Source organism: Amblyomma mixtum, chromosome 5, assembly GCF_055824585.1.
Source record: "Amblyomma mixtum isolate Tamu chromosome 5, ASM5582458v1, whole genome shotgun sequence".
NCBI classification, from domain to species: Eukaryota; Metazoa; Arthropoda; class Arachnida; order Ixodida; family Ixodidae; genus Amblyomma; species Amblyomma mixtum.
This window is the reverse complement of record NC_143016.1, coordinates 144888263-144913095: the sequence shown is the minus strand read 5'-3', so window position 1 is coordinate 144913095 and position 24833 is coordinate 144888263. Positions and strand designations below refer to the sequence as shown.

The 24833-nt window shown below is 45.6% G+C and overlaps 1 protein-coding gene across 1 annotated transcript in view; it reads left to right on the top strand.

Annotated features, from left to right (window-relative positions):
* The window catches only part of LOC149343983 (uncharacterized), a 135390-nt gene extending 118049 nt beyond the window's left edge, over positions 1-17341 (top strand). The window contains exons 14-18 of the mRNA XM_089547118.1: positions 3622-3743; positions 6711-6840; positions 9617-9787; positions 12744-12857; positions 17201-17341. Coding sequence (XP_089403244.1) covers positions 3622-3743; positions 6711-6840; positions 9617-9787; positions 12744-12857; positions 17201-17341 — 678 coding nt within the window. The remainder of the gene's footprint in view (positions 1-3621; positions 3744-6710; positions 6841-9616; positions 9788-12743; positions 12858-17200) is intronic.
* The last annotated feature ends 7492 nt before the right edge of the window (positions 17342-24833 follow it).

Here is a 24833-nt window from a genome sequence, read left to right as displayed (position 1 = left end):
CATGCAAAAGAGTGGCATTGCGATGGGCAAAGCAATTCTGGCAACAGTTGCCAACCTTTTGATGGTGGGTACTGAAGACAAAGAAAGTGGCTTACTAATTGCCTAGAGGATTGATGCGCTACATCTACGAACGGTTCAGTATTAAAAAAAATGTCATATGTAGACAACTTCCTTGCGAATCTCGGCTTCGTAGAACCACGGTTTTGTTTCGCAGCAAAACGAGAAAAGCCAACATTTTGCTGCCTCAGGACGGGCTGTCAAATAAACAAGTGGATCATGTGTTCAAGTAACTAATAGGTATCGGCCACTACCTAAACTTCTACTCTTAAGATGCGGCGAAACACAATACTTCCATTGTATCAACTCTTTTGTAAGAGGCGAGCACCATCTGGCCCATGGCAATCGACATGAGTAAGGAAGCAGCTGTCGAGTTCGGCTATCTTCAGAAGAATGGCTCCAAGCAGAGCTTTACTCATTGCGTGACCCGTCGCCCGATTCGGTGGGCACAGAAGTCAATTACAAATGAGGCGAAGAAAGATATGCTCGCATCGTGGCAACGTTCGTGAGGGGCATGAACGAAACGTTGGCACTAGTTCTACCAAAGCGCAGCACTTGTGTTTCCCACAAACCCACTTCAAAGATAGGCAATTCCTTCCGCGACACGAAAACCGCGTCTCGTAGGAGAAGCAGTAAGATACGGTTTACAAGATTTCCTGCGGCGCATGCCCCACCTCGTACATCGGTGAGACAGAATTTGGACGAGAGACTGCAACAACATAAAAACTACGTCGCGAAATTGACACACAATAATGGCCAATTGTCGGCAGTCCTTCTACCCATTCTGCTATGTGGATTTCGCCGCACAATTAATAGGTCTCTTGCGAAGGCGGCGCCACCATGAATTGTCGTAGTTAGGAGAATGGGTAGCTCACACCGTGCGCTATCGAACAGAGAGGGTGCCCTGGCCGAGCACTGCGAACTTTTTGACCGCAGAATCACCGCCCGCTTGCAAGCGTGCTGACCGGACAGATTAGACTCTTTACGAGACTTCACCTTGAAACGCACTGTATCCAGAGCACAATAGGTAATGTAAACAGAGGAATGGGTTTCGTGAAATGAGCAGGGAGAATAGCGACGCCTGCTTTAGTCGCCCCGGAAGAAAGGGCGAAGTTGACCCTGAAATATGGTGATCAAGTTCTAAACTATGGTGCTCGGCTGCTGACCCGAAAGACGCGGGTTCGATCCCGGCCGCGGCGGCTGGAATTTCTTTGGAGGAGAAATTCTAGAGGCCCGTGTACTGTGCGATGTCAGTGCACGTTAAAGAACCCCAGGTGGTCGAAATTTCCGGAGCCCTCCACTACGGCGTCTCTCATAGCCTCAGTCGCTTTGGGACGTTAAACCCCATAAACCAAACCAAACCATTTGCTGGTGCCATAGACTCCTCTATATTGCAATTTCAGCCAGCCAAACTTCCGGATATTCAAGTGCGCTACCTGGGTCATAACTGTTGGGAGCTAAGGTGTAAGGGATCGGCAGTGTACGCGGGGTCATTGGAACGCGGCTAGGGGCGCTCAAAGCGGAGCGTCTCCTTCCTTGGAACGCGGCCGATCGCGAACGCGCCGGGAACTACGGGTGTCCCCCGCCCCACGGTACCGTTTCGCGCACGTGCTGGCGCGAAAGTGTATTTGTCTGTTTTTCACTTTTATTGTGCAATGGAAAGGGCGTTTTGCCCTACGGAAGCTGGAGGGCTGGCCATGCTCTCGGTAAACCAATCACGTGAGCAGTGTAACATGATTGGTTTCTACGAAACGTGGGCCGGGCCTTGAGGGCTTTAAAACTGGGCCCCGGAGCCGGAAGCGGGGTTCTGCGCTAAGGTCAGATGCTACGCATCTTCGGCTACGCCGAGTAGGGGCCTCCCCTAGTATTAGCCAGATCCACTTTTTGGTTGTTTGTCTTTTTGCCGTGGTATCTAACTTGTACATTCTGTAAATATTTGTATATAAATCATCAGTTATTGCCTTTTTTATCCCTGCATCTCAACTGATAACAAGACCGTCTCTGACGGGGCACCCCTGGTGCAAGGAAGACGAAAGAACCTGTGAAACTTTACATAAGGGTTCCAGCGCGCGCCTTTAAAAAGGAAACAAATATGTAGCCCAAACCCATCCCATCAGATCCGCTCTGGAGATTCGTTACGCTTCGACAATGTCACATGCGAAACAATATGGTACACAGCCATTTGTCTTATGAATGCAAGAAAACCATTGCGCCCTTGAACTTCAAGTGCGTTTTACAGTGTCTTGCTAAGTTGTTGTCCTTTCGTCCGTGCGTGTCCCAGTTCAGCCGACAAGCTGCTTTCCACACCTCAAGTTAACTCCACAAAGAGCGCATTCCGCCAGGAAAAAAGCGTTTTGAATTCTTTAATTTCGTGTGCAACATTAGGGTAACTATGTTTTTGCAGTTTTGGCAGCATGCGGCGTGAAGAGAACACGACTTCAACTTGGTGTCGTTGGACAAGCATTTCCAAACTATTTGACAGGCTGCGAATGTATGATATCACAACAATCTGCTGCCGGCTCTGTGTAGCATTGCCAGGAATTGCTTTTGAGAGAGCATTCCTCTAACCAGACGCAAAGCGACCGAGATGAGGTGTTGAGTACACTAGGCCCTCATCAAACTCTCGGAATGATAGTTGGAAACTAAACTTGGCCTTTAAGAAACGCTCATATCCCCTCCAGAGAGTTCCTGAAGTACATTTTAGCACTATTTTTAGGAGTTTTGAATTGCGGAGTTCAAACGCAGGGGCGGCTTGATCTTTCGACATTCGTAGTATCGGCAGATACTGTCGATATAAAAAAGAAAATCTTACCTTGAAACATAACTAGTAATTCACTTGGAGCTCATAGGTAAGGAAAAGGGGGTCTTCAATTTTTGAATCACGTACCGCTCCTTTTGAAATTGGAATTTTATGTTTCTGGATTATCAAAAAATTCAGGAGCCCAGAGTTTAAGGTAGATAACACTGCATGACGGTACTCTGGGCACCACACAATGATACAAAATACAGGGATAACTTTACAGCTACACAGTGTAGCAGTGTTTGCAGAAGGATACAGTATCAATAAAAAGCATGAATGAATCAATTTAATGGAGTGAAAAGTAACTCCTGATTAACGAGGTAAATAGCAAAGCTCCGAGAGCACACGAAACAAAACGCCCCTAGATAAAGAGGCAATTAAAAGAAATATAAAGTACCAACACTCGAAACACGATAAAGTCTAACAACACTTTTAAATAAGCAAACAGCTTTAAAGTCATGAGATAATGCTTAGTTGAAACACAGTTTATTGAGCTTATTGAGCGTCAATATCGAAATTTAAAACAAATAATTAACTACCGACAGAGCTATTCATTTTGCGGACGTCGCTGCTTTGAGAAAACCTAGAATGACGGTGGCCAAAATAACGGAGCACGAGGTCCTGAGAGCGGCCATTATACAGGAGCCTATGAAGACAGCCAGCTTCTGCAAGTCAGGCGTCACTCATTTCAGACACTGGTGCTTCGTGACATTCTGGCTCATGAAGCCTTCTCAGCGATGCTCTATTGCCCGCGGAAATTGCAGGTCGTCGACGACTTCCTGAAGAAAAAGGGTCCGCACGGACACTACCACTCCGCCTTGGGTATATCGCTCCGGGATGGCTCCAAAGGCGATGAGATTTTCGACGCGGTCAAGCGAGCCTCTCAGTGAGCGACGATTTCCCTACGTTTCGGACGGAACTTCAAAACACAGGCGACACAGTGGAAAGTGTCCCTCTTGCTATATTGGTCGCAGGACTGCAGTGTGCACCCGGCACTAGAGCTCTCAGATCTTACCATTTGTAAGGAGTAGGAGGAAGAACTTTAAGTTAACGGGAGTTGTGCGAGCTTATGGGTGGGGTTCTCAAGGGCTCTACTGGCTTCAGCTGCCTTCAACTTCAAAAAAATGATTATCCCCATGGGGTCACTTTGTGGGTGTTATGAATGGCGGCTCGATCTGGAAGCGGCCAGTAAAAGCTCTCGCCATGTAACCGCATTATCTTATAAGCAGCGTTTTTTTTTTAAATCTTATAACTCTTGCTTTGTATCTCAGATGGTCATATTGAATTCCTTAATGCATCTATTTGGCTTATATTGTTGTCAGGCGACTGTGCGTTTATCTACGGATCGAACGTTTGAAAATTATATATAGTTTGTGCTACTGACAACAGGAGTCGCGGCGCTTCTGAAACCTCGAAATTTTACCCCACCCAGACCACCCTTGAGGGATGTTTCCCAACGTTCAAGACAAAAGAGGTCTAGATGAAGTTACCAGGCGCTCCTGGGTGACAACTTATCGCTCCTTGAGATGCTATGCAGTCAAAGTACAAATGGTAGCAATGGGTACACACAGCACTCGAGCGAGCAATGTGGCAACGCGAAATGTGTAAAGGCATGCATTGGAATAGAACCCAAAAAAACGCCAGTTGGCAATAACAATGCATGGTCTTCAGTGTGCGCTACTACTAAACTAACCAATGCAAGAGTAGTACAAATCAACGTTTTCTCTTCAACAAGTCAGCATCGAAATTCTTGCGCTTATAGTTTCCTCTCCTTATTACTTTTGGATTAGTTTAGAAATAAAGTATTAACAACGGCCGATTCGCTTAGCACCTAGGAACGGTATCTGGTGGTCATCAATGGGGGCGGAGGCGCGCTGCAGGCATAATTTGTGCCCCACATAGCTGCGCTACGCTGCGGAATGCGCATCCGGCGCTCGACGGCGCAGTGCTCTCACATGGCGGCCGTCCTTGTGGGCCTGCAAACAGCGGCACTAAATGTTCTGTGTTGAGATTCGACGTAAGCACGTGCCGCAAGTGCGTAGTGCTCATCATTGAACCAATTTTTACTTTGCCGCCGCATGTTGTTTGGACGCCGCAGGGCAATGCGATGCATCGCACAGCAACAAACTGGAGCACATAAATTACAAGCGTAATCAATAATAAAGGGCAGTGCGCTCTTAGCCACTGCATGAATATGGAAATAGTTTTTCCATCAACGTTTAAGATAAATGTGCATAATGTGTAGACGGTACCAGTGTGCAGTCTCATGGGGCTGAAGCTTAGAGGCTAACGGAAAAAGTTCGAAAAAGAGTAAGAATTCTATCAGCAGCGATGGAAAGGAAAAGGAAAGTAAATGGACCGTTTACGATAAGGCTTGCGTTCGTTAATTCAGCGTGTAGATGTCTTGCAAATGTGAGCGTGAAGTCTACACGGGCTATTGTTGGGCTTTTGGCGTTAGACGAGCAGTGTGCATTCTGATATAAAATGCCGGTGGTACACACAAGGATTCGTGTTGTAATAAGGGAGTAATTGCTCTCTGACATCTCATGTGCAGCCATGCGGCTACAAAGGACAGCTATACAGCTTTCTCAGAAACTTCGTAGTTAAAGAGCAATTCGTCCTGGTCAGAGGTGCGAACCAGGTACCATCGCTTCGACGGAGCAGTCCCTGTGCCAACTGAGCTAACTGGGACGGGAAGCTTATAGTAGGGCGAGAGCGAATTGTTCAATAGCTCGAAGTGGAAGCAGCGTTGGTCAAATGTCTTAGGGAATCCCCCAAGTTCCACCTTGGGGGATTCCATACACCGAAACGCAGCATTGTGGATGCGCTTTGGTGGATGGCAATCTCTTATTACAAGTCTAGTTCATCTTGGCGATTCCCTTAAATATTTGACGAATGTTTAGAATGTGTTTTATTATGGCTTTACTAGTTTCCATCTTCCCTGGTTAATGTACTGCACATCAATGCTTTATGGTATCATCCCCCTTTTTGTCTCTTCTTTATTTTCCTTCTTTTTATTTATTGAGTATGTCGCGATGCTGCTCATTACAAGAACGGTAATTTGAGGGGATGTCACTTAAACAGCATCGCACTGTAAAATGAAAGCAGTCGGCTTAAGAGACAGCACGAGGTAACTTCGAATAGAGTAATTCTTTATCTCAAACTCATGTGAAGAAAACGAACTTTTACCTGCCGAGGTGGCTCAGTGGTTAAGGCGCTCCTCCACTGAGCCGGAGTAGACGGGTTCGAACCCGACCGCGGCAGCCGGTTCTCGATGGAGGTGAAACGCAACAGGCGCCCGCGTGCTGTGTGATGTCAGTGCACGTTAAAGATCCCCAGGTGGTCGGAATTAAACCGGAGACCTCCACCACGGCACCTCTTTCTTCCTTCATTTTTCCACTCCCTCCTTAATCCCTTCCCCTAGGATGTGGTTCGGGCGTCTATAGAGATATGTGATATAGTTACTGCGTCATTTATTTTCCTCAGAAGACAATTTTCATTTAGACACTACGCACTGCGTGGTGCGCGTAGACGGGGCTGCATTTCAGGGAGAGGACGCCAGGAGAACTAACGCTTCAGCGGGTGCTAAAGAGAATGAAACTCGATGGGGAGTTCGGGGAACATTTTTTTAAAGTTACTTTTCCGATCATTTCGTCGAAGCGTCGTGCTTACAGTGCCTGAACAGAAGAAATTTCGCACTAGTCATTGCCTTCCCAGGTTTAGGTTGCAGGCCGTTGCATCACTCGGATCTGAAACAACATTTATTTAGCCGTATTAAATGGGAAAATACGAACATCACAGAATAAAGTGGTTCTGTGTGCCATGCATCATCAATGTCTGTCTTTCCTGACAGCGACTTCCCTGGCCTGACGATGATCGTCGTTAAGCTGCACACCGATGGCGTACTCGGCGGCAGAGACCACTGGCCAGTGGCACCAAATCCTGATGACGTTGACCTCTCCGAACACAAAGCACTCTCACTGGTAAGTGACTGCATTCGCGTGGGCGTGTGCGCGCCATGAATGAGCTTGTATGTCTGTCCTAAATCATGGTGCCCTACTATGCGTGGCACCTCCGGTTTATCCACGCTGCTCATCGTTTCGATGAAATTCGGTAGCTCAAAAATTGACTAAGAGGGAATAAAAGGCGCAGTGCCTGTCTCACTTTCGGGGCACCTTACAACCGTCAGGAAGAGAATGAAAGGAGGAGGGAGTGAAACAAAGAAGCCAGACTTAGGCGCTGTAGAGTGAAAGGCTTCGGATTAATATTGATAACCGAGGTTAAATCAATTGCGCCACACCGCATAATGTAGGGGCGTCTTTTTAATTTCGCCCCTTTGAGAAAATGACCGCCAGCACCGAGATTTGATCATGCGTCCGCATGCTCATGATGCGAATATAACCAGCGATAGAAAAAAATGAGGTTGCTTTTTCACGAACAGAAAGAGCGCAGTAATCGCAGTAATATTTCCATTTTCGATGGGCAGTCGAACCACACAGTGAAATAAGGGTTAAGGCGGCGATGGGCTGTGCGATGTCAGTGCACACTAACAACCCCCAGATGGTCAGAATTGCTGCACAACCCTCCCTACCGCCCTTCTTTTCTATTTGTTTCACTGCCACCGTCGTCCCTTCCCTAGAGCGCCGTTCAGGTGCCCGTCAAGAAGCGTGATGGTTAGAACACGTTTCTGTTCTTGATAACCAATTATGAAGGCGGTGAAAGACGAAAAAGAAATTGGAGAGCATACTGCAAACTTGAAGTTTGCTGCTATCAAAACGTGCTCGACACGGCTGGGATTGAACCCGCGTCCTCCGGCTCAGGAACCGTGTGTTCTAACCCCTGAGCTATGTACACACAATATAAACACACTACCATGAGTGACAAGGCCTAGTCGGATGTTTAGTTTATAGTAATTTAGTTTATGGAGTTTATCGTCCCAAAACAACTAGGGCTCTGAGCGACGCCGGAGTGAAGGGCTCCGGAAATTTCGACCACCTGGGTCTCTTTAACGTGCACTGACATCCAAGGATACGCGGACCTCTCGAATTTCGCCTCAAAAGAAACTCGATCACCATGGCCTGGATCGAACCCTCATCTTTCGGCTGCCATGCCGGCTGCCCAGACCTGACTGAACGACAGTAAAGTGACTGAACGAATTACCACTATGGTGGAATGTCTGAACTTGCGTCCATATTCGCACATAGCTCTCCAGGCATTAAAAAAAGAGACCGATGGCTCGAGTATTTTAATCTCCTGCCATACATAGGGCATGCAAGTCTGGCCGTTCTTGTTCACTCGAATTTTGAAGCACTAGCGCACGCTTGCAACGAACAGTTCATTCATTATTAATGCCGTCAGCTGTATAGCAGTAATTAATTTAGTTGCAGTAGCTTTAGTGTTGCAGGTGCAAGAACGCACTTTGAGGATTGCAATCTCAGGAACCGATTGTCTGCCGTCATGACCCCCGAGAAACAGCCGTCTATGTGTGCTACTTGAAATCGTTTTAGGGCACTCCGACGCACTTTTAACGAAACCAGCGTTGGTTGTAGCGGCGTCCCAGGTTTTTCTGGTGAGCTTCAGTGGGCCGTGCAAAAACACATTCCTAAAAGTCGCTGGTTTCAAGCTGTTTAACACTGAACTCAACTGTGCAGGTTTGCGATTAGTGCTTATTTCAAACCGAATTGTATACGAACTAATTACCTTCTGTACTGAACCTGCTCCGAATAGTGTAGTTGTTAAAATGGATATCGAATATTTGCATGTATATTCGGTACGTGTACTAATATTTGTAATTCATTCTAAACAGCGAAGGGCTAGCGAGAGAGTTAAATCTCATGTAGATAAAGGTTTAGTTGTCCACAAAAGAACAATGCTGTCCACTATGTTTTATGTAATTCAACATCAGTATATCAACTCTGTGATTGCCATGCGATATGTATGAGAAAATTAAATCTATATACCGATGACGAGAGCGGCCGAACTAGCCCCGTGCCTCATTTAATGAGAGAAGTGATGGCTTTTCGCCTACGACTCTAGGTGTGAACACAGGGATTCTTAAGTCTGGCCGAACCTTGGTGCGCCGACCGATCTTGAATACCATTTTTACGATCATTACAAACGGCGTGACACGAACGGGCCGCGTCCTGACGTTAAACCTTCATTACCGTGCAGAGTGATCGCACAGCTTGTTGTGAGGCCTATGGGTGCATCATGTTTTTTGAAACAGTCGTCAGTGAAATCTACCGCCCGCCGTATTCGAATTTCGCGCCAATTGTACCAAACCCCTAAAGTGTATTCTATTCGTTTTAGGCAGTTTTAAACACGACCATTTGACTAGGTTAGAGGAACGAGTGAAAACTTAATCGGTTGGCGATCCGAAAATTTCGAACATTGATGCATCTCTAAACAACCTTTTTCTGATGGGTCTATGATAATATGTACTCTACACAGCTTTTTCCTTGAAGTGATTATTGATCCATGAGTTTGCTCTGTTCATAATTAAATGTACTTAAGCAGACAGAGTACTTTCTGAACAATCTAAATACCAAGGCCAATATGAAATGAAATTAAAGGTAAGAGGAGCAGACAGCTGGAATGGTCACGAAGTTGTTTAGGGTGGGAGTCTGGCTGAGTAGAGAGCTTGGTTCTCTTAGTGTATCCAGCATTTTCGGTGGTTAAGTACAAGTCGATGTCCCTTTGTCGATTCGTGTCATCTCTGTGGCCTCGCTTACGCTTTCCTTCGTCGAATTCTTCCTCCAGGCCCTCATCAAAGACGAGGCGAAGAAGCAGCTCCTGGACGTTGCGAGACACGGGCGATACGCGATGCTTTCGTTCGCCATGTACGCGAGGACGTACCGAATGAAGGCGAATTGGAGCGATGGTTCTGTCCGCGAGGCGTCCGAGAGTAGCCTCAACATGGAGTACCCTGCGGTGAGTGCGCGGATGTAACCATGCCAGTCAACTAAGCTACTCAACGCGATTGGCGACTGATTCAGCTAAAAGATGAGCGCGCAGAACAAAGACAGGGGACAAAATTTATTTATTTATTCATTCAGTAAACCCCTAAAGGCCCTCCATCGAGGGTATTACATAGGGGGGAGCAATGACACACAACGCAAAACAAGAATGAGCAAGCGCCAAGGTGCAATACATAAATACAGAAAGCACAAGTAGAAAACAAAATAAGAAACAAACAAAAACCTGTAGTGTACATTGTAATTTGCACGAAAAAGGAACAGATAGTGTTTTAAAGGCATAACAACCGCAGGAACAGAACAAAACAACAAAACAGCTGAATGCATCATGTGGTACAATCAATTAGTAAAGCTAAGCAGACACTTGGGTTAGAAGGTCCTGAAACTTGTTAAGATCCCTTTCAGAAGCGATGTGTGATGGTAGATTATTCCAGTCGACTATAGAACGTGGTATGAAAGAGTTCGCAAAAAAAGAAGCCTGACATGGTATGCGTTTAACTTTCAGCTGGTGGTCGCGACGTGGAAAAAAAGATTCACGTGATTGAAAAAAAAGTCATGAAGCAGAACATAATGGTAAAGTTTATGGAAAAGGGTCAAGCGTGATACTTTGCGACGATGTGATAACGTATCAAGTTCGGCGCGAGCCTTTAGTGCGGTGAGGCTAGTATGACGAGAATAATCAGAAAAGATGAATCTAACGGCACGGGTTTGCAAAGATCCGGGTCCCAGACGGCCGACGCATATTCGATTTTAGGCCGTATTAAGGTAACGTATTCTAGTTTTTTTAGGTGAAAAGGTGCTTGTTTAAGGTTACGTTTTAGAAGACCAGGAGAGCGGTTAGCAGCTGCAAGAATTTGGCTAAGATGGTAATTCCATGTTAAATTAGACTGAAGGTGTAGTAGGAAGTAGAAAGTAGAAATTTGAAGGAAGTAGAAATTTCAACCGGTTTATTAAGCAGAGTGTAAGATGTCGGGATGCGGCAAGACTTGCGAGCGAAAGAGACAAGTTTAGTTTTAGAGGAATTAAGGGTCATTAACCAAGAAGAACACCAGTTACTAATGGAATCTAAATCAGTTTGCAAAGATTGGCGGTCAGAGTCGTTATAAATGCTACGGTATATAACACAATCATCAGCGAATAATCTGATTTTGGATGATACGCAGGCGGGTAAGTCATTTATGAAGATTAGAAAAAGTAAAGGTCCCAAAACGCTCCCCTGGGGAACACCGGGCGAAACAGGTGAGGAGGACGAAAGATGATTATTGACAGAAATGAACTGAGATCGACATGCAAGAAAAGCCTTAACCCAGGCAATAACATCGCAACAAGTATCTTCATTTCTAAACAAGTTCAACCGTACAAATAAGTTAAAGTTTGCGTCAAGTTAAAGGAGCTTGAATATATTGAATATTTCTAATACAGTTAACAGCTTTCTTGTGATACTCTATTCGATTTCTATATTTTTTTAATTTCAGATATCCACCCTATTTTTATTCTGAATTTTCATACCTTCAAATTTGTTATTGGATACTTTGTTCTGGCTTCCTAGTGCATTGTGTGTCACCTCACTAAGAAATTATTAGGCCGTATCTTGGGCACGCCCGTATGCTCTGGCTTTCTTGTTTTTTCTTATATATTCATTCACTCCGCGTGCACATTATTGTGATAGTTGCATAAACTCTCGGCGGTATTCTGAAGTCGCTCCCTCTTTCGCCAACGTGACAAAAGACAGTGTCGTGCAGCAACCTTTTGGTTTATTTGGAGCCACACCCTCCCCCTCAGAGAACAAGGAATTACAATGCGTGTCCTGCACGGACTGTTGGAACACCTGTACTACGAGGCCACAGGTGCCCCATGTTTGGAAGTAGACATCCGCCCGTCCACATGTTGTTTATGGCGCAGGCTCACAACGCCGATCCCCTTAAGGGACATGTTTTATAAAAGTTCTCTCTCTCTCTCCTCTACCAGGAAAAGTGTGTATCGCAGTGTGGATGAGCATGTTCCGTATAGGAAGGAGTGCAGCCTCCCACACGGAAATGTGTCTTTTAGACAGCAGAATTTCCATTCCCATATTATACATGCGCAAGATGCGAGGGGACACCCGTAAGGGATATGATCGCAGCTAAGTGGGCGCTAAGGTCATAAGCCATACGAGAGAGTCAGGCAGAAATGTCGACGTGCTCAAGCACGTCCGTCCAACGCTCATGTTTTGTAGGTGCTCCCCGACGATAATGCACACATGCGCAAAGGTGTGTGGTGAGGTACGAGAATTGCCGTCCCATCTTCGTTCAGGGAGAGGGCCTGTTCTAGTTCATCAACGGCTGGCCCCAGTTCATCGTATCGGGTGTGGCAAAACTTTTTACATGCGGTTTCTATGGGAAGGCGTATTGGACAGGCGTGCTGTGCTGATCGACTTACCGCTAGAATGGTGACCACAGCGTGCAGGGCTGAGTAAGATAGACTTTAGTAAAACATCGTGGCCAATTAAACAGTTGAGATCTCTTGACATCCTAGCTAAAATTAAGCTCAGAGGAACCTTGAAAAGGTAAGTATTGAGATGAACAGGCGCCCGGTGACATATCACGGTAACTAATGTATGATAAGGGAAGATAGACAGAACCTGGAGAAAAAGGTTTGGAGAGAAGAGAGGTACATCGTTAAATAAAATTAGTCAGGGTAAACGTACAAATGTACGGTGGCAGTAACTCGTATAACAAAGGGCCTTAATTAGAAATGAATAGGAAAGGCGCCGATTTTGTGGCAGGCTTTGTGTGGCTGATGAAGATTATGATGCCGATGCTGAAGAGAGCATAAGCCAAAGCCACGTTTTAGGAAGATGTCAGTCGAAGGTCTAGAATTAAGTCGGAAGCACTGATGATGTTAATATTCCCCAACGGCTTTCTCACTTGAAGGTATGCAAAATGAAGGCTGAAAAGGACAGCTCTGACGCCCGGACGATGTACGCCGCCGACCAGCACAAAAAATTGCTGGCGCTCTTCGATACGCCCGCCACATTTAAAGCGAAGGTAAGCCGCGTGCGCATTGCTCTAGGTTTACAGAGTTGTGAACGCAATTATGAGAGCAAATGCATATAGGTGTACTGCATCCAGATCCAACTGTAAATAGGTGTGATTTAATTTACGGGAGTTTAACGTCCCAAAGCGGCCTAGGCAATGAGGGACGCCGCAGTTAAGGGTTCCGGAAATTTCGATCACCTGCGTTTCTTTAACGTGTACTGATGGATTTTCACGTAATGTTGCTTGAATTTAGGTCTTGTGGTGGCGATAAAGAGCAAGTATAAAGTGTTTAATGCGTAACAGGATCTTCGATGAATGACAGGAGTTAAAACACTAAGCGATGGGGTCTTGCGACCCGTCGGTCACATCGCTCAGTTCATTTCATATTTTAGTTTTAGTTTTCTTAGTTTTCTGTGTACAGAAAGCTAAAGAAGCAGGGACGAAAGGTACTGTGTACCTGACTAGGTCCCTAAACCCTTACTTTGTTCAGGAATAGATGATGATGATTTCACTGAATGTGGTGATTTGCCGACGACGTCATTTCGTGGGAACCACGCAACACCTTAGGAAGGACCTCTTAATGGGGAGGGGGTGCTGAATGGTATAACATTTGAGCCGTTGCGTTGATTTTGATAAAATCTTTTGGAATGATGCACTCTGATGCAATTAAGACAAAGACTGAATTTCAGTCTTTTATCGCAAGTGTGAAAGCAGTTGGCATGAAAATGAGCTACAGAGCATGTCAGTTTAATGAAACAATGATATTAAACTTTCTTGTATTTGAATAATTTTTTGGTATTGGTGACCCAGGGACTGCCTCTTCTCCGGGAAAAAGGGGACAGATTGTTGTTGTATGGCAAATCGTTCAAAAAATCACACGACTCAAACGCTGATGTAGCTTTTTCACTCTCACTATTATTTTAAAATTTTTCTTTTATGCCATGAAAACCTAGCAAACCAGAAAGATCTGTCCATTACCTGCTTTGTTTGAAAGAGTCTCTTGAGAGAGCACCATCAACGTAAAAGGCTATGTAGTGCATAAATCATATTTTCTCTAAATATGAAGTTTAGCTTGTCGAGAGGCTTTATTCGTTCTCTGGAACACGCCCAAATAAGCTTAGCACCAAAGATAAGCTCCGCAAACTATAAAAAAATTCAGGGGGCACTTTGACTGTCTAAATTTCGTAGAGGCGAAAGCGTTTTCAACACCACTTTGCCTATGTGACACTGGTGACGTCACCACTGGATGACGTCACACATAATTGATGACGAAGTAATGGCAAATTACTAATTAATGAAGAATTACTGATTAATCACTCATCACTAATTGACTACTAATTGATGGCGCTTAAAGCTCGCCTTTAGGAGTGGAACGTGACAGCGTGTTGTAGCGCTGCCAGGGAGTCCACGGAACGCCACCATCCGTTCGGCGCGATGCCTTGCCCTTTGAACGCAACGCTTTTTGAGGAAAGGAAATGGCGCTGTAATTCTCAGTCATCTCGGTGGACACCTTAACGGCTCCGTACAGGAAGGGAGGCGGTGGCAGTGAAAGAAGAAAGAGGGGCCCGTAATGAAGAAACTGAAAATTGTACTTGAGGAAAGGAAATTACGCAGTAACTGTCTCATATATCTCGGTGGACGCCCGTCAAAACGCGGACACATCTGTCGACACGGCTGCCGACACGGCTGTCGGCCTCGCAGCCCGTGGCCTCGTTGCAGAGCGCCCGCCTCGGCTTCGGGAGGTGGTGGGTTCGACTCCCGCCACCGGCCGGGTACCCACCGGTTTTCTCAAAATGGGTACAAGCTATGGCCCGGCCTGGTGCTCGGCTTACTAGGGCTACATTGCTTGGGAAAGGAGCCTGCGCCTTCAAATCCCGTCACTGTGGGCAGAGAGTCGTGTGGACAAAGCGAAAAAAAGGGCCACAAATTGGGCTTACGCCGCACGAGGCGGACTTATGGTTGCTTGGCAGGGGAACTTATCACTCATCCGCCAAGGCAACTGTTTGGTCTAAGACCCTTTTCCCAAGCATTTCACCCTAGAAGAGCCGAGCACCAGGCCAGGGGAAATCTTGTACCCATTAAAGAAACCGGTGGGTACCCGGCGGCACTGGGGATCGAACCCAGCACCTCCCGAAGGCGAGGCGGATGCTCTACCACAAGGCCACGCTTCGGGCCACGGCTGCCGACACAGACGCAAACACGGCTGCCGACACGGATTGCTAACCACAGCATGAGGCATTAAAGGCTTTCGCCTTAATAAACCTTGGCGTTATAAAGAATAAAGGCTAGAATTCAGTCTTGAAAGGGTGCGTGATGCGCTTCCATGGATCACAGCCATATGTTGTTCTTTTGCCAGCTAGTTACGACTCATGGGAGTGTAATTACATAATTGGTTTCTTTTTTAATGCGTTTCCGCTGAGTCATCGCAGCGCGCCTCAACAAGCAATAAAAGGTGAAAATGAACTGATATGCCTTCTGTCATTCAAGTGCACTTTGAAACCGATACTGTTAAGGTCGGCTGGTGACACCTCACATGGCGCCGTTACGGAAAAACATTTCATTTTTCTACACTTATTCTGAGGGGATTATGACCAAATCCGACCTAAAATATGTTCTCTATTAGCTTGTCAACCTCGTAAAACCAAAATGTACACCCGCCGCGGTGGCTCATGCTGGGCTGCTGACCCCAAAGACGCGGGTTCGGTCCCGGCCGCGGCGGTCTCATTTCGATGGATGCAATATGCTAGGGGCTCGTTTACTCTGCGATGTCGGTGCATGTTAATGTTCGAAATTTCCGCAGCCCTCCACAACGGCGTCCCTCCAAAATGTAGAAATAACTTTTCGGGATAAAAACCTTATATTTTCGCCCCCCATGCACCTTTAAGAGTTGATGCTGCCAAAAATATTAGCTAAGGCTGAGCGCATGCGTGAACGCTTTAAATGTTTTTTGAGAGAACTGCTACCCGAGTGGCAGAGCAGCTTAGTCGCTCTCAGCAAGTGTGAATGCCGCAGTTACCATGTCTCACTGATTAGGAGAACAGCTTTACTAAATGAGTATGAGATTCCAAGAAAGTATTCATCTGGTCACCAGCTATGTGAGACGCTGTGAATACTTATTTTAGCCGGCACGCTGGACAGCGGCGAGCAGATTGCAGTGTCATTCATTGGATCCTATTACGTTTCAGTCCTCTAATTGTTTAGCATATTCGAGCAGCCAATACGTGCAGTAGGAGCACGTGAACGGGAATACAGAACACTGGAGGCTGAGCATAAATGTTGGAGGTCTATAGCGGAGATCATAGGAAGCGCTTTTCGCGTCACACTTCCGTCATTATTTTCGGCTCCTCGTGTTTTTGATCACACCCTTTGCACGAGTACGCTTAAAAAAAACGGGATATTGCACAAACATTGGTATTACATCATGTTGTACTAAGGCTGATTTCTTAGCAGGAAATTGTGATGTGCGCGGCATGCCATGCCCAGAGCATTATAATAATAGATTCTGCGACTGCCACGCATGATACCGGGCGAAAGCAAACGTGGTCAAGGGTCGCAGTCCTAAATGGTACGAAAATTATTCTGTCAATTTATTTTGTGCTTTGTTTACAGAATTGTATAATTTGACTACTTAGTTCTGGCTTCAATCGTGCTCTTTTTAATTTCCTCTGTAAACGACAGACTGCCTCTGTTCATGTGCAAGTTTGCTTTATTTTCATTCCTATGTGTGTGCTGTTTGTGCTGCAAGTTTTGTAGGGACATTGGCCCAGTCAGTCGTTCATTGCTATCGCATTTTACCTCTGCCCCTTGGCTCTACTTCTGTACTGTCTTAAGCACAATAAACAAACAAACAAAAGTATGTGAAGAGTTCCGGCTTAGCTGCGGTATAGTCTCTAGAGGTTAACCTGCCTGAAGTTACATGGCGGCTAGTGGGGGACGCCGTAGCGGAGGACTCTGGATTGATATCAGTGACGTGGGGTCCTGGACGTGCACTGGCATCACACCCACACGTACGTTCCGCGTTTCGCCTCTAGAGAAACACTGCCGCTGATTGTGAGATTCGAGCCTGAGACGTTGCACTTACACCTGAGCTCACCGAGGCCCCTGAGCCAAGGCTTAGACCACAGGGAGAGGCCTTATTGGGCCGTGAACGCAGAGTGGCGTATGAAACACGAGTATGATCATGAGGCCTCTTCTGGTTAATGCCTCAATGATCTCTCGGCTGTCTCGTAGCTCGATCCCACAATTGGTAAAACAGCGCACCTGTTACAATTGCTGAAAGGAGCTGAATGGTGCTGCCTTAATTGTACTGTCTCTTATTTCAATTTAGTTCTTTGCACACTCCTCGTCCGCAGACTAAGGCCAGGCTCCGCGTGATGCCGAGAAAACTCACCGGCATGGTGGTGTACAACGTGGAGACGGACGACTACAAAGGCACCTGCGGAAAGGGGCGGTTCCCTCTCCTCAAGGCGATCAAGGAGGGGCTCGCGGCTTGACATTATTCGGCGGACGGCTATGTGGCTTAAAAAGGCTGATGGCATTTCTGGTGCCGTCAATGAAACAGGGCCTGCATTCATGTCTCTAGACATGTTGAATCAATTTTGTCTCCATTTTTCGCTGCAAGCCTTCTGAGAGAAATTCTGTAAAGATATGACTGTGTACAGGGTGTCCACGTTAACTTCAGCCAAGGGTTAAAAATAAAATGTTTGAGGTAGACCAGAGAAACCACTTACATAAATCTGCCAACCGGCATGCGCATCATAGGCAATTTTTTGTTCTGCAATTAACTAATTATCAATTAAGATAACTTTTCTAAACACGTAAGCATTGACTTTAGACAGCAAATGTAAATAGAAAAGGTATAGAGCACCTTTAGAAACCCCCATTTCATTTATTTGCGATAAAAAAACCTCACGTGTATCTTTTTTCCGAGCTCCAAAGGAAGCCCGCGAGATACAAACAAAAAAATTACGTGACTAGCGCATTCGCGCGCCACGATTGTGCTGCTCTCAACCGTGGCTTGAGTGAACGAAATTAGCTGCTGGCTAGGCGCGACGACCTCAATGCGCCGGCAGGCCGATATGTCAGTGGTGGTTGCGGCGCCCGCACAAACCAGTCTGCAAGCGTGACGGTGCGAGTTGCAGCGAACGCGCCGGGCATTGTAAGCTATGGCATGGCCAAAGGTGACAAACACAATTAGAGGCAGAAGAAGATAAGTAAAATACTTGCCTTTCTTCTTTTTGCCTCTCAGCGGCGAATAAAAGTCGCCGCACTTGTGTTTGTCACCTTTGGCCATGCCATAGCTCACAATGCCCGGTGAGTTCGCTGCAACTCGCACCGTCACGCTTGCAGACCTGCTCGCGCGGGCGCCGCAACCACCACTGACATATCGGCCTGCGGGCGCATTGAGGTCGTCGCGCCTTGAAAGCAACTAATTTCGTTCACTCAAACGACGATTGAGAGCAGCACAATCGTGGCACGCGAATGCGCTAGTCACGTGATTTTTTTTTATTTCGCTGGCTTTCTTTGTAGCACGGCAAAAGGATACACGTGAGGTTTTCTTTATCGCAAATATATAGAATGGAGGTTTCTGAACGTGCTCTACAACTTTGCTATTCACATTTGCTGTGTAAAGTCAATGCTTACGCGGTTAGAAAAATTATCTTAATTGATAGTTAATTTCAAAACAAAAAATTTGGTATGATGCGCAAGCTGGTTGGTAGATTTATGTAAGTGGTTTCCCTGGTCTACCTTAAACATTTTATTTTTTAACCCTTGGCTAAAGTTAGCGTGGACAACCTGTACATAACAGGGGTAATGTGAACACACACTGCACAATGATCTTCAACATGCAGATGGCCCGAGTGTTGCGCGGTACACGAATGTATCTGGAAATACGCGGTGGTCTCGTGGCGTGGGGTGTCGACCTGTTGTCTTCAATGAACAAATCTTGTCTTGCCTCTGCTACCTCACTCACCCTGGTAACTTTAAATTGCGTCAAGCTGACGGCTGCTTTGGCGGAAAGTTTTCCAAAGCATCCTGTTTATCAAGTTACAATGTTGGAGAAAATATGCTCCGAACAGCTTTTTGGTTCTAAAAAAACCGAATGCCCATGACAGACAACTTCAGCGAAGTTGAGCACACACGCGTCCAGTCCTCTTGAACAGTGTTTGTCCACAACGCAAGGACTTGGCCAATGTTCCTGTTTTTCCACCATGGTCCAACATTCACCCCTAATGGATTGCTAATATCATTTCTAGTTGCCTTCTTAGTTGCTACGCCACTTGTAAAGTGTATATGATGGGGATGAGTGTATATGATATGATGTGCAATTTGTTTTGGGCCACAGTAGCTGGCTTTCCTGCAAGCAGCCGTTTGACGCACTTGGACTGGCCAACAGCAATGCAGATTTATTCATCTTGTTCTCCACCAGCAGGAGCTTATATATATAGCTTTTAACATATAAGAAGCCAGTGCACATGCAAAAAACCCGTGAATAAAATTCAAGGAACAAAATTTATCCCATCTACGCTGCCCGCACATAGCAAGATTTCAAGGCGCCTGGAGCCATTGAACTGATGAGTCACATCGGTACTTATTTTTGCACTCCTATTGTAACAGAACTGTTGGAGTGCATTAAAAAAATTGCCCGCCAAGCTCTTGCACGATGACCTCGCGGAACGTAGAAGCTGCAAAGATGCACGATGTGATCATCAGCTAAGTACGACCATCGGAGGAAAAATAGAAGAACTTTTTAATAACACTGAATTTTGTGGCACACAGTGTGCGAGAACAGATACTCGCAAAACATTTACATAAAATAATTTTTAGACGATGCTGAATAAATACCGTCACACTAGATGCAAAATGTGGAATTGAATTTGCCAAATTTGCCTTCCAAGGACTGGCGAATCTCAGATCTTTATTGGCCGTGTACCAGCCTGAAATGCACATATTAAAAGTCGGAGAAGCTTATAAATTTAGTTTTTATTGAAATGAATAGATATTCCACTTATGATCAAAATTACTGCTGTAAATTGCGACCTGGTTTCTTGCTTCTTTATTCAAGCAAATTTATCGCACAGGCGATAGCATCTGCTCCCCATGGATGTGAATACAACTTTCAAGAAAGCTTTTTTTGAATGGAATAAAATATTGCATGCAAAGACGGCTTGCGCAGTTTTTCGAAATGCGCTATACTCAGGTGACTGATGGTAACTTTGTATGGGAAAAAAAGTGGGCATTTTATCTACCTTGCTTGGCATTTCTGTAACATGGTAGATGGAACTGTCACTTCTCAACCCCATGAAAGCGCTCTTCTGATAATCGATGGGTTGTTAGTTCAGGTGTAAATTGGTGTGAAATCTGTTGGAATCAGGAATTCCGCATTTTCTGGTACGCCTGCCAGTGGCCAAGGCAAAGGGACTCGGTACGAAAATATTACAGGCACCCTGACAGGCCTGCTGCAGTGGACCTCGCTTGATTGGAACGTAATGTTGTCTAAAACGGAGGTCGTTCTGAAGCTTATATATTGTCAGAATAGATGTTGGAAAATGATGAAAAAGCGCGTAATTCTGTGCACTGAAAACGCCTTTTGTGCAATGAAAATAAAAAGTGCTATAAATATTCTTAAAAAATAAAAATATTATTATTTCAATGCCTCTTATAGATGCAATTAAAAAACCTGTAAAAATACAAAACCCATTTCCAAACATGTAATGCCCCCTTGCAGGCCTTACAGGTAGAAATCATAAAAATAAATTCCAACATATGATAGTTGCTGCATTCTGCAGATATACAGATAATTCAATTGTGATGCGACATCAATAATTGAAGGAATGGTGCAAGCACTCAGCTTGCAAGAAAAAAGAACGAAACAGTGACGCAGCTTCCAGGAAAACGAAAAATATCGTTTGTTTTTTCTCTGAGCTCTGTGGCAAGAGCTTTCTAAACAGCAAGTTTCTTTGCCTCGTGCAGCACATACAATAATGAGCAAAGACGCCGCTTTTGAAAATTGGTGCTTTGGTGAACGCATCTCACCTCTGCTCATCCTAGGAAAACTTAGCGGCTTTACATCAGAGTTTTGTGTAATTTCGCGTCAAGCTTTGATGCGGTTGTTGGTAATAACTAACTGGAAGTAACGAAAGAACTACAAATATCCAAAAAGAGATCTCTTCACATATAGCACGCTTTAAAATACGAGGGACATCGTTAGATGTGTCATGGAGAGGTATTTCTAATACATGAAAAATATCGGATATATAGGGCCATCGTTGGAGGTGTAATAAAGCGGCATTGCCAATATGGTGCGGACACATAAGTAGCCATAATTGCAGGCGTAAGGAAGTGGCATTGCAATTATGGGGGCAATAGCGAACAAGTGGGGCCATTGTCGGAAGTCTAATAAGGTGGAATTGCCAATGTGAGAACAACAGTGCAAAAATAGGGCCATTGTTGGAAGCATATGCTTTGGCAATACGAGCCCACAGTAGATAAGTTGCGCCATCGTCAGGGGTGTAGTGGAATGGCATCGCCAATATATGGCGAACAGTGGAATGTAGGGCCATTGTTCGAGGTTCAGTAATATGGCGTTGCCAGTACCGTCAAACAGCCGACAAGCAGTGCTCATGCTTGGAAAATGACGTCATTAATGGTCCTATATAAGGCCAGACGTAGGCAACAGGCTGCCAATATTGGGTCGATTCTTTCTGCTGCCTGGGGAGTGATATCGAGCCGACCGTCCAGGAGGCTGTATGTACCCAGCTCTAAACAGTCTAAACCAGCGAGGGATGCAGTAAGTAAAGGTGAAAGCGAAGTGGGTGAAGAAGTAACCAGAACGAAAGAGTATCTATTTCAGTGAAATGAAGCGTGCATAAAAGGGGACGTTCATAAGGGCTTGTCAAAAAAATAAGTGCATCTATCACCATCTATACGCCGTTCGTATGTACCATGTCTCACCCATAATAAATTTTGCCTTAGAACCTATCCTCGGCGACGAGAATGGTCCGTTTTTGGCAAAGCGTTACCATTACTGGGGATGCCATTCGACAGCATGTCCAGCAACAGCCCGGTCTTGCCCTTGATTCCCCAACCTTGGCAATATAGCGTCCGAAAATGGTTCGTCAACGTTGTCTTTGACCTAGCAGACGTTGACGAACACTGTCTGCGCACTTCTGATGGCAGCCAGGATAGCTAGATCATGGCATATGTTGACGGATGTTGACCCGGCAGTTGCGATGGTTTGGCAAGATGGCATACATCATGAGATATGGTGGTCAGAAATCATGACATGTATCCTGCAGACCCTCTATATATCTTGTAAATACCCCAGCAACACAGCTAACCGGTCCAATATCGGAAATGTACCTGGGAAGGCAGGTCCTAGAAAGAACCACCGTAGAGCCACCCATTTCTAATATGGTGCCGATTATCTGTACTGCTTTGGTACATTACACTGCCTATTGCTATGGGCAGCGACAATTACGCTGGTCAATGTTGTCCCACAAATTTTCGTGGCTCCTCGACATTGAACATCAGCTGGCTTACATTGGTAGATATTGCCCCGCCAGTCATAATGACTGGTTGGCTCTGTATATACTGGCATACGTCGCCCGACATTGTACTGCCAGTATAAATGAGTAGGTAACTTCACATGCATTCGTCGCATATTGGTCAATATCGTCCACCGAGCCCCAATGATATCCCAACACTGTATGCATCATGGGCTATTTAAATTAATGTTGTTCAGGCGGTTGCAGTGCAGAGCAGACTTTGTATATGCCTTACCCTACACTGTTGGATATTCTCTACTCAGTTATGACAGATAGGCCACATTCGGTATATCTTGTCATGCGATGGTCAATACTAGTTTAGTTTAGTTTAGTCCATGGGGTTTAACGTCTCGAAGCGACTAAGGCTATGAGAGACGCCGTAGTGGAGGGCTCCGGAAATTTCGACCACGTGGGGTTCTTTAACGTGCACTGACATCGCACAGTACGCGGGCCTCTATAATTTCTCCTCCAAAGAAATTCTAGCCTCCGCGGCCGGGATTGAACCCGCGTCTTTCGGGTCAGCAGCCGAGCACCGTAACCACTGAGCCACCGCGGCGGCGATGGTCAATACTGTCCTATCGGTAACGATGGTAAGCAGTAGCTTTCACACTGCGTGGCTCTAGCTCGTAACAACTCAACTGCCAAGTATAAATAAAGCTGAACAGAAAAATGAAAAGTTAAAAAACTGCCAGGAAATTAAAAAAGGTAGAAAGAAAAATGAATATACATGCACTTTTATACTGAAAGAAATTCTGTCTTGATTCATCATTTTGACACTTTTTGTTTGATTATACAGACGTGCATGTTCGATTTGCTGCTTTGTTTTCCAATCAACGGTTCACTGTAAGGTAGTGGTCGTTCTCTTATCATAGCACAAATGCCAGTTTTATTTGGCAATATTCGAAGTGTCACAAAAAACGTACTGAATTTTCCTCGTCTTCCATTAGCACATGTTGCGCACCCATCATCGTACTAACTGCAACTTTGCTGCATGAATACTTATGTGACTGCGCAATATACGATTCGTCCAATAATTTTCACTTATACTGAAGTGATAGGAAACAGAAAGAAGGCGGCGGAGCACTAATATGACTCAGTAAAAGAATAGTCACAAGCCATACACCTAACATCAAGCATTGAAACGCTTTCCATTATCTCTACCACTAGTCCACCGCAAAACAATCCTAGGCTTATGCTATTCATTACGCACTGCATATTGTGCATTTGTTGCCGAGATTCCTAAAGAATTAATATCGTCGCTACATTGTGCACTGCGCCCCCTAGCATTCTATTAAAGCGGTAGCGTTAGGGAGCTCGTGCTGCAGAAAATCCGGCGTTGTGGACCGTGAGCGAAAAATCCCCGAAAAATCCGTGGAGAAGCAACCTAGGAGGTAGGTGGACCAGCCAAGTGACTCACACACAAACTTCACCTCAGTTTACACTGTCGCACGATCGCCGACTGAGTTTTTCTCGATTTCTCGATGGCATTTGATAACGTTTACTATCATTTTTTGTTCCTAATTAAAACTGCACCTGATAGGATTAGGCGCTAACATTCTGAAATGGCTGAATGTTGTCTGTACGCACAGTCAGCGATTTCAGTCAACGCTGTTGATTTCGCCGTTCACACTGTTGTTTCCGGCGTTCCCTAAGGCACCGTTTTGGGGCCGCTGCTTTTTCGAGTCTTTATAAACGATTTACCCAGCGGCCCTCTTCTCACCCTGTTTTTACTTACACTATGTTGTTTTTCGGGAAATAACAAATAAAAATGACAAGCAAGTTATTCAATCTGGCCTTAACGCCATCTCCTCATGGTGTAAAGCTTAGCGTAAAGTGTTGAATAGGTACCAGTGCCAACTTATGCTTATTTCTCTGGTTTGTAATGATTTGCCCGCATATATTCGTAATGGTGTGTTGCTTGAAGCTGTTACAACATGAAGCTGTTGCCTTTCCGCGTGTCATGATGAGCCCACCTCTGACCACTTGGGATTTGCACGCACGCTCGCTCGAGTGCGTCAGGCCTATTATTGGCCTGAACTTTCAGCGACCATCCAGCGCTATGTCAGAGGTTGCCGTGAGTGCCAGCGTCGTAAGTCGCCACCGCTAAAGCCTGCAGGTTTGCTCCATCCAATTGATCCTCCTCGCGCACCTTTTGACCAAGTAGGCATTGATCTCCTGGGCCCGTTCCCTGCATCATCTTCTGGCAATAAGTGGATCATAGTGGCGACTTATTATTTGACGCGCTATGCGGAAACCAAGGCAGTGCCGCGCAGTACATCCTCTGCAATCGCGCATTTCTTCATGCACCACATCGTTTTACGACACGGCGCCCCGTCCTCCGTAATCACCGATAGGGGCACTGCGCTTACAGCGCAGCTCCTGCACGAGGTGTTCCAGCTGAGTCACACGACCCACCGCAAGACTACTGCATACCACC